At 39.1% G+C, this 18417-nt stretch overlaps 1 protein-coding gene across 1 annotated transcript in view; it reads right to left on the bottom strand.

The window, feature by feature from the left end:
* The window catches only part of ARHGEF28 (Rho guanine nucleotide exchange factor 28), a 257148-nt gene that overhangs the window by 151184 nt on the left and 87547 nt on the right, over window positions 1-18417 (bottom strand). Inside the window, exons 4-6 of the mRNA XM_064376046.1 lie at window positions 17912-18095; window positions 15307-15487; window positions 11627-11696 (exon numbers count right to left, since the gene is read on the bottom strand). Of these exons, the coding sequence (XP_064232116.1) occupies window positions 11627-11696; window positions 15307-15487; window positions 17912-18095 (435 nt within the window). The remainder of the gene's footprint in view (window positions 1-11626; window positions 11697-15306; window positions 15488-17911; window positions 18096-18417) is intronic.

The raw sequence follows: 18417 nt of genomic DNA, 5'->3' as shown, positions 1-18417 counted from the left end.
TGTGTATGATTTTTAATTGTGTTGCCAATGCCAAAATACCCTACTTCTAGGAAAACAACATTTATCAAGTCCTTGGCCAGATATTCCATGAGTGTCAAGGTAGAGCTGTGTACACAAGTGAATGATCAGCTCTGCAGAACAGCCTGCCTAGTACTGCTATCTTAAGTCCCCAACACCCAGGTCCCAGTCGTCGTGGCTTCAAGGACCTATATCTTGATATTTTAACCATCTGCAACAGTTCTCCTAAAAAGCCCTTGGGTTAGAGTGTCTCAAATGAAACATCTTGGAAACAATACTTAGGATAAAAGCCCTATTGTTTCCCCAGTCATATTTCAGAGGAGATATTCAAATAAGGAGAATCCACCACACAACTCCCTGTACATTTCAAAAACCAAAGCACAGAGGGAAGTGCTACATCCGTCTACAGAATGTTCAAGTCAAAAATCTGCTCGCCTCTAGTCACCATGACACAAATGGCTAGGTCCTGGTATCTCAAAACACATATCTTTACCATTGAATCTACTATAGGCAAGTGTTATATACCTTGCACTTATGATTAGACATCATTCAGTAAACATCCACTATGTTCAATACTGGGCAAGGGGCTTTATCTGTATTTCCTTATTTAAGTCTTACTATGAAGTAAGTATTAAGTGACACCCTGACCTTCACCCCACCCCACCATTTTCCACAAAAGCAAACAGTCTAATAATTTGCATAATGCTCAAAAGCCAGTTCACAGCAGAGCTGAGGTTTTTAGCAGAGTCAGCTTATTACTGGAATGTGTCATTGAGACATGTATGTGCATGCAGGTCACAAATCTCTATCATAAGGACTTGAGAGAGATAAACAATTTGGAATAGAGCTGATTTCAAGGCAATGTTTCCAGTGTTTGCACTTTTTCCATCCCCCAAATGCTGGAGGGAACTCTAGACCAGAAGTCCTGACACCACATAGATAAGTCCTCTGCTCTGTTACAGGGGTATTAGGGGTAGTGGGAATCTGTGCTGTGGTCAGTAAGGGAGTGGACTCATCATCTGAGTTCTGACGGGCTGGGCCACTGTTGCCTCAGGTAAGTTACATAACCTTTCTGTGCTGCCACTTCCTAATGCATAAAGTAGGGAGGGTTGATTCCTGACTCCCAGAAATGCCCCTCCTGATGACCACAGGTATGAGTGCTCCATGATCCACGAGTGAATAGACTTAATTCAGGTTGTTCCCAGTGCTAGAACAATGCCTGGCACACAGCGGGTGCTAACAAATGCTTGAGAACTAAATGCAAGCAAACTCCTTGAAGGCAAGGTTTTTTCTCTTTGCGTTTTTTTAAATTATTATTACTGCCAAGAACAGTGCCTGGTATAAAGTGATGGGCAGTCAATACATATTTACTGAATGGATGGCTAAGTAAATGAACCTAAGGACACGTGTCCAACGGTCCAGCCTGAATCTTGCATTTGGACCCACAGCTTCTACTGCCTCCCACGCAGAATCACAAGGGGGAAGCCCCTTTGAGCCTGGTAAGAGCTGCTGCCTCTACCCTGAAGGAAACGATTTTGCCCTCTCTCCTTGGTGATGGTAGCACATGTTCCAATCCCAACTCCCTATTCCCTTGTCAATGAAAATGTGGAAGATAATTTATGGGGAGAAACCAACAAAGTAACAAATGAGTGACTCCAAGTTAAGACAGCAAACCATGCAGAGGGTTTTTGAACTACAAATTAACTTTTTAAGCAGATTGATAGAGTGGCAAATGGTATTGTAGTTGTTCTCAGGTTGTGTTATAGCCTAATAGATGTCAGGCAGGCAATAGCCTCCCATGTGATATCAAAAATTGAAGTGAGGTATTGGGGGAGGCATGGGTGATCTGGAATATTTAAAATGACTGTTAATAGTTTGAAAAATTCTTCCTTGCCCCTTTCTGGTGTGCGCATTACTGAACTAACGGATGGTGAGAACCCAGGTGATAGTGAAAATGAAGGACATAAGAGCCAGAGAGGGAGACACCACAGAGCTGGGGAAGACCAACATTTTCAAAGTACCTTCCACAGACCATTTCTATGAGATGTTGAGACCTGTGAAAAAAAGGACTCTTGTGTGATCAGTTCATTTAGAAAACTGCTAAGTTAAACGAGATTATACAGGTGTCCTGACTTACTAGAGCCCACAAAACATTAAATGCATTCTGAACCTCTAACGTGGGGGTTTCATATAAAGTAACTCCCCTCCCCCTTATCAGGGATTTCATGTTCTATGGTTTTGATTACCCACAGTCGACTTTGGTCCAAAAATACTAAATAGAAAATTCCAGAAAAAAAATTCATACTTTTTTTAATTGTGGACCATTCTTGAATCGCATGATGAAATTTCATGGTATCTCCCTCCTTCCCACCAGGAAAGTGAATTATTTCATTGTCCAGTGTTCTTATGCTGCCTAAGCTACCTGCCCATTCGTCTCTTAGCAGTTCTTAATGATCAGAGCAACTGTTTCAATATGGCGGTGCTTGTGTCCAAGTAACCTTATTTTACTTACTAATGACCCCAAAGCACAAGAGTAGTGATACTTACATATTGTTATAATTGTTCTACTTTATTATTAATCATTGTTAATCTCTTACCATGCCTAATTTATAAATTAAACTTTATCATAGGTATGTACATATAGAAAAAAACATAGTATATATAAGGTTCAGTATGATCCAGGGTTTCAGGTATCTACTAGAGATCTTGGAACTTATCCCTCAAAGATAAGAGGGAACTACTGTAAAGGATTTTCTACTTATTTGGCCAAAGAATCCTTACTTTCCAAAATATCTTCCAAGATTAGTGTTCTATACAATGCTCTTTAGGAAATCCTAGGACAGAGAGATCAAATAAGGTTAAGAAGGCAAGGGGAAAATATAGAGCCAGGTTTTTGATTAATACTAATAATTAGCTTATTATAATATGCTCATATTAATATGAGATGACTTTTTAGCCATTCAATTCATTTGAAATAATGTCCAATTATTCTGGGAGTACAATTAGAATCATGAAACTATAGAAACATAATTGGTTCATAGGCAAGATAAAACCATTTATCACACTCACAGAGACAGTAAAGTTAATTTCCAGGCTGGAATTACTACAGTCTTTTAATTAATGACAGCTTCAGATATAAGCTTAGAGTTCCCCACCCCACCCCACTACACTTTGCCCCAGAGGGGACAGAAAAGCATAATCTACTAAGACTCTTCTAATAGATCCCAAAGAGAAAGTTTGCTTTAGGGTTTTTTATTTTATTTAAGAGGAAGCTCTTATGCTTAAAATGTTTTGTTCTTTTTTTTTTTTTCATTGTATTTTAGGTTTTGGGGTACATGTGAAAAACATGCAAGATTGTTGCATAGGTGCATACGTGGCAGTGTGATTTGCTGCCTTCCTCCCCTTCACCTATATGTGGCATTTCTCCCCATGCTATCTCTCCCCAACTCCCCACCCCCCGGTGTCCCCCCCACTCCCCCACAACAGACCCCAGTGTATAGTGCTCCCCTCCCTGTGTCCATGTGTTCCCATTGTTCAACACCCGTCTATGAGTGAGAACATGTGATGTTTGATTTTGTGTTCTTGTGTCAGTTTGCTGAGAATGATGGTTTCCAGGTTCATCCATGTCCCTACAAAGGACACAAACTCATCGTTTTTGATGGCTGCATAATATTCCATGGTGTATATGTGCCACATTTTTCCTGTCCAGTCTATCATCGATGGGCATTTGGGTTGGTTCCAGGTCTTTGCTATTGTAAACTGTGCTGCAATGAACATTCGTGTGCATGTGTCCTTATAGTAGAACGATTTATAATCCTTTGGCTATATACCCAGTAATGGCATTGCTGGGTCAAATGGAATTTCTATTCCTAGGTCCTTGAGGAATCGCCACACTGTCTTCCACAATGGTTGAACTAATTTACACTCCCACCAACAGTGTAAAAGTGTTCCTATTTCTCCACATCCTCTCCAGCATCTGTTGTCTCCAGATTTTTTAATGATCGCCATTTTAACTGGCGTGAGATGGTATCTCAATGTAGTTTTGATTTGCATTTCTCTGAGGAGCCATATGCAGAAAGCAAAAACTGGACCCCTTCCTGACACCTTACACTAAAATTAACTCCAGATGGATTAAAGACTTAAACATAAGACCTAACGCCATAAAAACCCTAGAAGAAAACCTAGGCAAAACCATTCAGGACATAGGCATAGGCAAGGACTTCATGACCAAAACACCAAAAGCATTGGCAACAAAAGCCAAAATAGACAAATGGGACCTAATCAAACTCCACAGCTTCTGCACAGCAAAAGAAACAGTCAGTAGAGTGAATCGGCAACCAACAGAATGGGAAAAAATTTTTGCAGCCTACGCATCTGACAAAGGGCTGATATCCAGAATTTACAACGAACTAAAACAGATTTACAAGAAAAAAACAAACAAGCCCATTCAAAAATAGGCGAAGGATATGAACAGATACTTTACAAAAGAAGACATACATGAGGCCAACAAACATGAAAAAATGCTCATCATCACTGGTCATCAAAGAAATGTTTTGTTCTTTCAGTTGAGTCTCCTCCAGGCTCATGAATGGATAAAAACTAATTGAATGTTTCCACTTTAGTTGAATATTGCCCTCTGCTGGAATATGCATTCAGTTTCTACTGTTCTTTAAAGGGTAGACAAAAACAAAAGCATTGTCTAGATTCGAGGGCTATAAAGTATACCTAATAATTATTTGAAGTCAGGGGGGTTGGATTTCCGTCCAAATCCTTGTGCTTATAGGTTAATTTCAGTGGAATTGGCAGCCACTTATATTAACTTGGCTGCCCCAAACACCTGTCAAATTCATCTTGTCTAAAACTGAACATATATTTTGTCTCAATCCTGCTTCCTGGAAGGCCCATCCCACTCAGCGCCACACCCCAGAAATGGAGGCATCATCCTTCTCACTCATCACTGACAGCCAATCCTACACTTTCAGGACCGCACTCGTGTGTCCCCACCTCTCCCATCTTGTCACACTGCCACACTCGTGTGTCCCCACCTCTCCCATCTTGTCACACTGCCACAGTGCAGATCCTCTTCTGCGTTGCTTTCAGCAGCCCCCTGGCTGGTCCCCGTCTTCCACTCGGCCCCTCCCATCCATTCCCATACTCCCACCAAAGTGAACTTTCTAAAATAATACCCAACCTGATTTATCTAAAACAGTTCCCAAAGCTGTCTGGATAGATTCTAGCAACTTGCCTTGCATACAGTCGTCTCAATCTGCCTACTCCTTAAGCCTATTGCCACACCATACACAAGCGAACACACACACACACACACACACACACACACACCCCTATATTCCAGGACTTCAAAATGAGCTGCATTTTCCCCAGTGCATCATCTGGTTCAGGACCTTGTATCACATGTAGAATTCCCATCCCTCCCTTAGATCACAGCTCCAGAGTCACCTCTTCCAGAAAGCTTTCCCTGACCTCTCCACTGTCACAGTTGACAGCATGCTAATACACAGGGCTACCTGCAAATAACTTCTATAGAAATTATCATACTGTGCTGTAAGAGCTTGTTTTTCTGTTGCAATCCCAAACTGTAAGCCTCTTAAGAACAACTTGGAATTAAAGTGCTCCTTTAGATCTCACTTTGTTCTAAATTAATTTGAAGGTGTAATACAAGAGAGAAAAAAATTTGCAAGAGGATTTTAAAAAATCAAAGTTTATTTTAGAAAAGAAAAAGTAAGGGTAGAGAAATAAAGGTAACATAAAAATGTAGTCAGCATTGCCATAGGCATTTATAATCAGGTGCCCAGAAACTTACTTCCAAGGTTTTTTTGTTTTGTTTTGTTTTTTTGTTTCATCAGAAAGCTAGAAGTAAGAAACCTGATCAGCTACAGGTACAGCAGTAAAAGCGAGCTGAGTCAGGCATTCAGGTGAAGCTGCATTCCCAATACAAGACCATAAAGGGCTTTCTCCTGCAGGTCTTCAAGGAGAAAGTACAAAGTAACCCACCACCTTCTTGTGCAGCAGGGTAAACAGTGGCTTCCTCAACACAGCCAGCAGCAAGTGTCACCCACAGGGGAGAACAGTAAAGGCAATTCCCTGGGGCTCCAAGCAGGTGCAGTCTGGGGAGGAAGCTCAGCTGCTCAGGCTTAACCCAGGAACATGCGCAGTCAGGATGGGCCACACAGACTCAGCAACTCACCAGAAATATGCCTTCTCTAAGACTACTTTTTTAACAAACATGCAGGTAAAGGGTTTAAGATCACAGTACCTGACAAATACCTAGAATCCAACTCTTTTGTGAGGCCAGTTAAAAACAGAATCAAAAGTACTGACCAGCTATTTACATTGGTGGCTTAGGAACAAGGGCCTTGTCATATTTTTCCTTCCTAGCTATGGCATCAAGCTTGGTAGTTCTCAACACTTTCAGACCTATGCACTTTTACATTAACAGATATTTTGTACTGCTCCCTTCACTGTCGTGAAATTAAGTGAGTAGATCACATAACTCTACCCCTAGATACATATAACCTTATATTCATGTATAATTTTAAAAAATAAAAATCAATATAATGTCCTAACTAAAATACAAAGCAAATGGAGAGTAACTGATAAGAAGATATGTGTTTCAACACATAAAACCTTTGCCCTAACTACCCTAGGAGACACAATAATGTGGTTAGATTTTTGCAAGCACTGGGTTTTGAAAACACAAAATCAGGATTTATTCTAGACAAGAAATACAGGAATATGCAAAAATATGCTTCCTAGAATAAAAACTTCTGTTTATGAAGGACATGACATAATGGTAAAGGGATGAATGAAACAAGAAGCACTCACTATCCTAAATATATATATGCACCGAACACAGGAGCACCCAGATACAAAAAGCAAGTTCTTAATGACCTACAGAGAGACTTAGACTCCCACACAATAATAGTGGAACAATTAAACACCCCACTGTCAATATCAGACAGATCAATGAGACAAAAAGTTAACAGGGATATCCAGAACTTGAAATCAAGATCTGGACCAAGTGGACCTAATAGACATCTACAGAACTCTCCACCCCAAATCCACAGAATACAGATTCTTCTCAGCACCACATCACACTTATTCTAAAATTGACCACAATATTGGAAGTAAAAAAACCCTCAGCAAATGCAAAAGAATGGAAATCATAACAAACAGTCTTTCAGACCACAGTGCAATCAAATTAGAACCTAGGATTAAGAAACTCACTGAAAACCACATGACTACATGGAAACTAAACAACCTGCTGCTGAATGACTACTGGATAAACAATGAAATGAAGGCAGAAATAAAGATGTTCTTCAAAATCAATGAGAACAAAGATACAACATACCAGAATCTCTGGGACACATTTAAAGCAGTGTCTAGGGGGAAATTTATAGCACTAACTGCCCACAACAGAAGTGAGGAAAGATCTAAAATCGATACCCTAACATCACAATTAAAAGAACTAGAGGAGCAAGATCAAACAAAATCAAAAGCTAGCAGAAGACAAGAAATAACTAAGATCAGAGCAGAACTGAAGGAGACAGAGACATAAAAAGCCCTTCAAAAAATCCATAAATCCAGGAGCTGGTTTTTTGAAAAGATCAACAAAATAGATAGACTGCTAGCCAGACTAATAAAGAAGAAAAGAGAGAAGAATCAAATAGATGTAATAAAAAATGATAAAGGGGATATTACCACTGATCTCATAAAAATACAAACTACCATCAGAGATTACTACAAATACCTCTATGCAAATAAACCAGTAAATCTAGAAGAAATGGATAAATTCCTGTACTCTTACACCCTCCCAAGACTAAACCAGGAGGAAGTTGAATCCCTGAATAGACCAATAACAAGGTCTGAAATTGAGGCAGCAATTAATAGCCTACCAACCAAAAAAAGTCCAGGACCAGATGGGTTCACAGCCAAATTCTACCACAGGTACAAAGAGGAACTGGTACTATTCCTTCTGAAACTCTTCCAAACAATACAAAAACAGGGAATCCTTCCTAACTCATTTTATGAGGCCAGCATCATCCTGACACCAAAACCTAGCAGAGACACAACTAAAAGGGAAAATTTCAGGCCAATATCCATCATGAACATTGATGCAAAAATCCTCATTAAAATACTGGCCAACCGAATCCAACAGCACATCAAAAAGCTTATCCATCACAATCAAGTTGGCTTCATTCCTGGGATGCGAGGCTGGATCAACATATACAAATCTATAAACGTAATCCATCACATAAACTGAACCAAAGACAAAAAAACACATTATCTCAATAGATGCAGAGAAGGCTTTTGACAAAATTCAACAGCCCTTTATGATAAAAACTCTCAATAAACTAGGTATCAATGGAATGTATCTCAAAATAATAAGAGCCATTTATGACAAATCCACAGCCAATATCATACTTAATGGGCAAAAACAACTGGAAGCATTCCCTTTGAAAACTAGCACAAGACAAGGATGCCCTCTCTCAACGTAGTATTGGCAGTTCTGGCCAGGGGAATTGGATAAGAAAAAGAAATAAAGGGTACTCAATTAGGAAAATAGGAAGTCAAATTGTCTCTATTTGCAGATTGTATATTTAGAAGACCCCACTGTCTCAGCCCAAAATCTCCTTAAGCTGATCAGCAACTTCAGCAAAGTCACAGGATACAAAATCAATGTGCAAAAATCACAAGCATTCCTATACACAAATAACAAACAGAGAGCCAAATCATGAATGAACTCCCATTCACAATTGCTATAAAGAGAATAAAATACCTAGGAATACAACTAACAAGAGATGTTAGTTGTATTCAAGGAGAACAACAAACCACTGCTCAAGGAAATAAGAGAGGACACAAACAGATGAGAAAACATTCCATGCTCACAGTTAGAAAGAATCAATATAGTGAAAATGACCACACTTTCCAAAGTAATTTGTAGATTCAATGCTATCCCCATCAAGCTACCATTGACTCTCTTTACAGAATTGGAAAAAAAAAAAAAAACATCTTAAACTTCATATAGAACCAAAAAAGAGCCCACATAGCCAAGACAATCCTAAGAAAAAAAAAAAACCAAAGCTGGAGTCATCACGCTACCTGATTTCAAACTATACTACAAGGCTACAGTAATCAAAACAGCATGATACTGGTACCAAAACAGAGATATAGACCAATTGAACAGAACCGAGGCCTCAGAAATAACGCCACACATCTACAACCATCTGATCTTTGACAAACCTGACAAAAACAAGCAATGGGGAAAGGATTCCCTATTTAATAAATGGTGTTTGAAAAACTGGCTAGTCATAAACGGAAAGCTGAAACTGGATCTCTTCCTTAGAGCTTATACAAAAATTAACTCCAGATGGATTAAAGATTTAAACATAAGACCTAACACCATAAAAACCCTAGTAGAAAACTTAGACAATACCATTCAGGACATAGGCACGGGCAAGGACTTCGTGACTAAAACACCAAAAGCAATGGCAACAAAAGCCAAAATAGACAAATGAGATATTGAACTAAAGCACTTCTGCACAGCAAAAGAAACTATCATTAGAGTGAACCGGCAACCAACACAATGGGAAAAAATTTTTGCAATCTACCCATCTGACAAAGGGCTAATATCCAGAAGCTACAAAGAACTTAAACAAATTTACAAGGAAAAAAACAAACAACCCCATCAAAAAGTGGGCAAAGTATATGAACAGACACTTTTCAAAAGCAGACATTTATGCAGCCAACAAACATATGAGAAAAAGCTCATCATCACTGGTCATTAGAGAAATGCAAATCAAAACCACAATGAGATACCATCTCATGCCAGTTAGAATGGTGATCATTAAAAAATCAGAAGACAACAGATGCTGGAGAGGATGTGGAGAAATAGGAACACTTTTACACTGTTGGTGGGAGTGTAAATTAGTTCAACCATTATGGAAGACAGTGTGGTGATTCCTCAAGGACCTGGAAATAGAAATTCCATTTGATCCAGCAATCCCATTACTGGGTATATACCCAAAGGATTATAAATCAATCTATTATAAAGACACATGCACATGTATGTTTATTGCGGCACTGTTCACAATAGCAAAGACTTGGAACCAACCCAAATACCCATCAATGATAGACTAGATAAAGAAAATGTGTCCCATATACACCATGGAATACTATGCAGCCATAAAAAAGGATGAGTTCATGTCCTTTGCAGGGACATGGATGAAGCTGGAAACCATCATTCTCAGCAAACTGACATAAGAACAGAAAACCAAACACCACATGTTCTCACTCATAAGTGGGTGTTGAACAATGAGAACATGTGGAAACAGGGAGGGGAACATCACACACCAGGATCTGGTAGGGGGCTGGGAGGCTAGGGGAGGGATAGGAGGGGGTGGGGTGATTGGGGAGGGTTAGCATTAGGAGAAATACCTAATATAGATGATGGAGTGATGGATGCTGCAAACCACCATGGCACGTGTACACCTCTGTAACAAACCTGCACATTCTGCACATGTACCCCAGTACTTAAAGTATAATAAATAAATTTAAAAAAAAACAAAAAAATACAACTAATATTTGCTGAAGCAATCTTGATAAACCCTCTTATTAAAATCATAAGATTTTTTTCTGTAGATGTTAAAACTATCTTCTCCTGTTATGCCTTTTACTTCTTTATCTTGTCTTATTTTGCTGACTGGAATTATTAGTATTTAATAAAAGGGTTGATAGTGGGAAAAAAACCTTCTGTTTATTACAACTTATGAACAGACCAAAATTATTTGCATATGGAAAAGCGGAAGTAACCTGAAATGAAGTAAGAATTGCATGCCTAGATAAACAGTTGAGTTGGGGAAAATGAGAGATGATGATGTTCCTCCAAGTGAGCTAGGTGTTATGCACAAGTGTGGCATCAGGATGATTCCATGTGGCATGTTGTGGAATAGAGCAGGAATGACATATTATAAAAAATATATATCTTCTGTTATGAACTTCCATCACAAATAGAATCATACATGCAGTCTCTGAATCACCATCAGGACTGGAAACAGCTGTACATGACACCCGTTAGTTGCATAGGACTGTTCTGTACCTTGAAGAACATCCAGCAGCCCTGGCACCTCAATTCCAAATGCCAGTGGTGCCCCCCAACCCTCAGGGTGACAAAAACTCCTTCATGACTTCCAGAGCATCCTTGCTCAGCACAGAGTAGGAGATCCACAAAGGTGGAAGGAACTAAAGAACAAAACAAATGGTTGAATGAAAGACTCAGTGAATGAACAAGCTGAAGGAGAACAATCAGAATGTCAAGAGAGTGTCCTGAAGATCAGGAATGTGAGAGGAGCTGGCCCAGGGCCCGGCAAACAGCTCTCAGGATAAGCTGGTTGAATAGAAAGTGGGAACAAACAGAATACTTCATTTGATGCTGTCCAAAAACCCAGGGGCTTTGCTGTATCCCACACCCGGGACGTTGCCTCTGAACCCCTTGGTTCCTGGCCAGCTTCACCACAGACTTCAACAGACTGGTTAGCTTGGTGGTCCGGAGCACTTTCTGGCTTCCCTAAGTGGGAAAGAGCATACGCACCTTCTTCCGTTTCTGCAGCACCGGAGGGCATAGCTGTTCTTTCCTCTGGCCTGGCTTCTCGCTCAAAGGCCTAGGAAACAATGGAAAAAAACAAAAAACACTGAAAACCATTTGAGGCTTCAGATATGCAACAAAGAGGCAAAAGTCATTCTCAAGGATCTCAGAGCTAGGAGGCTGGGAAAGAAGTGGGTGGGTGAAAGCCGCTGGGAGAACATATAGCCAGCACCCCAGGAGGAGGGTGCGCGAAGTCAGAAGAAACTCCGCGGCAGGGGCCAAAACTGTTTCTGCTGCTAATCTTTTATTGCTTCTGCAGGTCACCCCAAGCAGAAGGTTCTCAGGAATATCATGCATGAACCAGAAAGAGAACCAAGAATCTTGACGCCAGAAAGAAGGGCTTCTCTGGTCTATGCATCTGCCACCTGGAGCAGACCCAATCCACATCCTAAGTAAGACACAGGGATCATAGGACCATGATCACAGGGAAGGTCCAGGATGACCATGGGCCTTGAACTGCAGGTTGGCACATGCTGGTGCAGGCTGGCCCTGGCTGAAACTAAGTTGGTGAGCCTTCCAAAAGGCTTTAGCAAAAAGCTGCCCTCTTGGGATCATCTAAATTTTCTTTTCAGACAGATTCCCCACAGCCAGTGAAAATGAGAAGAAACACAGAATTATGTGTTGGTGTGCTGAATAGTAAACCAGCCCAAGATGGTTTCAGCACAGGTTCTAAAATCAATCATCAGTATACTTGGGCAGGTAACCACATAACTGACATGGGTCCCTTATCCCCTTGGACATGTCATTAAGCCCCATGGACTGGGTGCTTCATTCTTTAACTATTTAAGAACAATGTCCTGCAGTCAGAGTAAAAGGAATGCAAAAATACATACGAGTTAGCAAACCACAAACAGGCAGGGATCAACAAGTGCCTGGTCACCCACCCTCCAGTGGCTGTTAACTCACCCCAGCCCCGCCTCCAGGACACTGTGTTCTCTCTTCTAAGGCCCACATGGAATAAGTGGCTGGACCAGGGCAGGTCCATATTAAGGGGTAGTGAGGAGATGGCCGCAGGAGCACCCAGGGATGGAAGACGGGTCACCACACAGGCTCAAGGCCTAAGACAGCCACCTGCCCACGTGTCTACCTTGGCTGAACCTTAGCCTTAACCCCCCCATCTTTCAAAGAAGAGAGTCGCCAAGCCTATGTGAGGAAAGAACAGCAGGCAATGCTGGTTTCTGATTACACAACAAAACTTGAAATACGGAAATACTATTTTCTCTTGAAAATAGAACATACTCAAACTTAATTTTTACCCTTATGAGTAATTTTGAATATACCTTTAAAAATTTTAATTTCCTAGTTGCTTATTAATTTTAACCAAGTTCTAGAATGAAATTATCGGCATTCTGATTGTTATGAGATAATCAAAAAGTGATTAAAAGATATAGCTAAGAGTTTGCCTATTATTTAATTTCCTAATATTCTGTCTTTAAAGTTTAGTTATTTAGCTCCACCTTCCATTTTAACATTTAATATCTGTTAGAAACTGTCAGGCCACCACTCTCAACTGTAACACAGTGTGAAAGTATGAAGCCTTTACAACTCTGAACAAGTATTCTGACTGGGTTCACCTGGAGAGCTCTTATGTATTGTAAAAGAAACCCAGGTTTCTGCAGCAAGGTTTTACTGTCATTGTTTTACAGGACTATGGACAACTAAGCAATGCCCAAACCCGGAGACTACACACATCTTCTTGGGGAAGACTGAGTACGAGCTGGAGTTCAGTGAGAACCAATCAGTCTCTCAAATCAAAAGCGCCAACTATAGCTGTCATATAAAAATGGACTTTTAGATAAGATTCAACAAAGCATGAATACTTTTTATACAAAATCTATATGTAATCTCATATTTATCATCCAAAGTTGTAAAGCTTCGATGTGGACAACCTATAAAATAATTACCACCTGCATACATTTAAAATAATATCTAACCAACTAATATGCACCACACCAAATTTAGATAAGAATACAACAGAATCACTTTGTCAGGCAAGTAAAAATTAACATCTTTGGATGTCATAAAGAATCTTGCAGCCCTTCCTGCCCTGTCTCTCTGCTCACTACCAGTCACACATTTTGAGAAACGAAGGAAAAAGAAGGATTAGAAACTTGGAACATAAGGCCATTCCAGTCTAACTGATTCTTGCATCAAGTGTTTTTCATAAAATCAAAATCTCATAGAAACTGGAGAGGCATCACCATTTGGCCTTTGTGATTATAAAGTCCACTACAATAAATTATTGAGGTATCTAGATTTACTCATCATAAATCTTCCCCCAAAGTCATCAGTATTATCTCAAATACATATGAGAAATCACAAATCTAGCCTAAGACTTAGAGGATTTTACAATGAAGCAAATGTTCAATAGAGTTTGTTGTGTTCTTTTCAGGATAGTCAGAAGTTCCATGCTGCTGTCTGAGCATCTCTTCTGAGGACAGGCACTTGGCTGAGCTCTGTCTCCATGGAACCGATGCATAGCAAAACCAAGCATCTGCCCAACTTGAGTAACCACCACTTGGTGCTTTGGTAAGAAACCACAGTGATGGCTGAAGGCTTGAGTAGCTTTAAATGACAAGCATCCTTAAAGAAGACCCTCATTCTGTATATACTGTATGTGATACTGTACATCAGAAAATTATAAACCAAATTCCCTAAAACCCAGAAAAGATCTAATGATCATACTCTGAAGACCATGTTTCATTTTAATTGTTTAAATAAAACTCTATATGGAGTAAGCCAATAATAATCTTTGTTTGGTACATAATGTTTTTGGCTAACTCATTATTTCAACTATCTGAAGCAAATATTCTACAAAAGCTGAAACTGTGGTCAATGATAACATTGGTTTTCTAAGCTGACTCTTTACTCTGTAAAACCTAAATAGTCATGAGACTTGTGCGTTGTGAAGGAATGTGCTTGAGAACACAGGAGGCCACACGACCTGGTTAGTGTATCCATTAGACCCTGGAGCACTATTAACTAGATTGACTCAAGCCCCCTTACTCAGAATAACATCTTGATTAATCATAATTAAAAGATAGAAATTATTCTTAATATTCTTTCAAAGTCTACCAAAAAAAGAGAGATAAAGGTGAAATGTTTTAAACCCTGAGATGAGCATGCCATGATAGCACTCAAAGGTGGGGTTGGACCGTGATGGGAAGGGGAAAATCTCTTTGGAAAATAACTAGGTTTTTACCTGTTTCCATTCAGGAAGAATCTGTACACTGGAACAAATGCTTAACTACATTTGAGCAATATGAAAGCCCAGGAGTAGATATTATACATGTAAGATAGCCCTAAATATAACTGCTTTAGATAATAATTATAATACAATCAATAAGAGAAAACATCCAATATTAAAGTATTAAAGCCCAACCATGGAAAGGATTGGCTCAGAAAAGAAAATGAAAATATTATACAAACTACTATTTTTCTACTGCTAAAACATATAATAATCTTCATTCTACTGATCTAATGCAGTTTACAATTTCATGTCCGCCAAGGTTTCATTAAAAAAAAGAAAGTGCTACTCGTAAAAAACATTATTCTCATAACAAGAAATTGATGCCTGCATTCTCTCAAGCTTACGTTATTGTATACCAGAATCACTGTGCACAAACCTTGACAAGAAAGGCTCTATCCCAAAAGTATTTCCGGAAGAGTTTAATATCTGCCTCCAACAAATGCTTGGCTGTGTGGTTAAGGGTCAGGGTCAGCGTTTCTGACGAGTGAACGTAATGCAAAGAGGCTTCTTCACTGAGCTGCACTCGGGAGAAGCTTGGGGACCATCTGCCCTGAAAACTGAAACAACGCAAATCAAAACCCACACAGAGCTTCAAAGACACCAGTCCCAGGATCCAGCACTTAGGATCACTGCCCCTGATCTTACAAATCCAACTAGCAAAATGATCCTTGAAAGTCACCTATGTGCAATAAATACATAAGATCATGAAAACAGATACTAATAAAGCCATCTTTCTTTTTCCACCAATAGAGAAGTCTATTGAAAAGCAATGACATATACTACACACTTTAAAGGTTTACATAAAGAATGAAACAGTACTGATTTTTAAACATAGTACTTTACTTCAACATTTCATTCTCCTTTTAGTCTGAAAAGATGCCTCTCACTTTAATGGGGCTACCTGTAATAGAACAAATTAGCTGGCAGCCAATGGTTTATTAGGTGATTACAGTGGAAAACAGATATGATCTCTAGGGAACGTGGTGACGTTTGGATGTTATAAACAAGTGAGATATTCATGACACACTGGTACCACTGTTGTAAATCCTCTCTTATGCAAATTAAAACATAAATACATTTGATTATGTTGTTTTTGTGAATACACTTATACACAAAGGAAAGATATTTCCGACTTAAATTCTTAAATATACACTTATTTTCTGTTATATCTTGGCTAAGAACATTTGTACATTTGTAAATTACATGTAGGCTTCATGGTTAGTATCTCAATATTCTGGATGGCTTATATGGTCCTGTAATAGTAACAGTAAATAAATCTCAGGGGGGAAATATTAATGATTACAGCCCACCTCAGCATGTAACATCCCACCAGATTGTTCCCAGATTCCTCAATTCACAGAACTAGCTCTATAGCCCTTTCCTCTTCCAATATGACTTAATTTTGTTAATGAATGTTTGCTTTACAAAAATATAGTATATTTCCAATGAAGTAAATGTTATCTAAATCAGATGGAGTGTCAAAAAGAGATCCATAGAGAACAGTTGTACTCTAAGTCTTGGGAACCTCTCCAAACTCTTGACACTCATTACTGGCAAGGACTCCAGAAGTTTCCAGAAAACAACTCCCTATGCCACCGACAAGCCACTGAGATGAATGGTCTCTGAACCTGAGCAATAAGATCGTTGTTGTTAATTTAGAATATGGAAGCTCCATCATATCACCAGAATTTAGCTTACAGTCTACTTCTAAGCCCATCCATGAATGTATTTATTAGACCTGGAAACTTTTAAAACACATACCTTATCATCTTGGACACAGTAAAAAGATACAAAGCTACCAACAGATGAAGTCTGCTTGCAGAACCTCAGTGGAACACAGGACTGTTCACAATGAATGAGCCAAAGGAAGTATTCTTGCCTTGCCCTTTTTAGCCAAGGAAGTGAGGTCATGTTAAACCAAGGAAAAGGGCAATTCCCTCCGGATAGGCTTACCCCTTGGTTGATGGTAATTTGACCAAATGAGAAAAGATAAATAAACAAAAACCTCTGATTTCTACTCTAATGTCCACTTAGGTACCACATAACCATAAATTAATTACCTTGAGTTCCATGAGCCAAACAAGAAAAGCCAGTCCATTTGGACATGCCATGTAATAATACTCTAATAATATTTAATATTTATGTAGCATTTACTCTAACAATGGCTAATATTTATGTAGCAGCATGTTGTAATTTCCAATGTACTTTCCCATTTATACTTTTGCTTTTGACCACTTTAAGAAAATCACTACATATGAATCCTTCTTTCATAAACTAAGAATAATGACTGACCTGAACCATTCTAAGTAACCAATATACTCATTATTCCTTGGAAGTGTTGATACCATCATTAACACAGAGAACATAATAGTTTATAAATCATTTCCTTTACATTATTTCAGTAGACCATAATGACCACCATATTGGCTAAATCTTACCATAGCATTTGTCTGTTATTCATTGATTCAAAAAAATTTATATCCTTTCAACAAATACTATGTACTGGACATTGTACTGGAAGTATTGCAGTGCGTAAAAGAGAAATAGTCCCAGTCCTCAAATGATTAAGGAAAGAAATATATATGATACAAATGATCACATATATTAATTATAAAGCATTAATATTGTGTAGTAGTCATAATGTTACTCATACTTAACATTGTGAATTAATCATAATCATCAAAGAGAATAACACAGAAGGGGTGACATTTAAGCTGAAACCTAAATGCTAGTGTTTCCCAAGTTTTTTTTATTATCACTCCTTTCAGAGCCTTTTGAGACCTTTTTTCCTGTCTCTCTCTCATGAAACATTAACACCAATTATATCAGTATATCTGTTTATGTAATCTATATATATACGATCTATACTGTATACATGAGAGCTAACAGTAAAACATAAACCATATTTCCATTTTTCTATAATGCTTGGCCGACTTTACAAAAACAGATTAAGAGAAAGACTATCAAGTAGCTAAACTCACTTTGTGACATCTTCTGCCAGCTTGGAGTGTCCGCCACGTAAAGCTAAGTCTAATGGTGTGGCACCCTCTTCGTTGGGTAAAGCCAAGGCCTGGACTCCCCCTGGGAGACACAAGAAGAACTGGGAAAGCTTAGCCAGGCCCCATCTCATAGCCAGGTGTAGAAGAGATTCTCTGTGAGAAGATACTGAAGAGGAAAAAACATATACCATATTAGTTTCTCCACTTACAAAATTTGTTTTATACATTTTATCAAAGAGACAATGTATTTAGACATAATAAGAATGTCAGAGTTGGAAGAAACTAACAATGGCACCTAATCACTATACCTCATTTCACAAATTTGGAGAGGTCAAGAGGTTTGTGAATGGCCAGGTAGCCAGTAGGTGCTGGGGCCAGGTCTGCTCAGCACAGCTGGAGTGTTCTTTCCACCCACTTCAATACACATGCACGTCATCTTTCACTAGATGTACGGTGCGGTCATCTAGGGAAGCAGGTTCTAGGAAAGG

Source organism: Aotus nancymaae, unplaced genomic scaffold, assembly GCF_030222135.1.
Source record: "Aotus nancymaae isolate 86718 unplaced genomic scaffold, 86718_ANA_hifiasm-v0.15.2.pri h1tg000014l, whole genome shotgun sequence".
Lineage (NCBI taxonomy): Eukaryota > Metazoa > Chordata > Mammalia > Primates > Aotidae > Aotus > Aotus nancymaae.
This window is presented reverse-complemented; position numbering and strand designations above follow the sequence as displayed.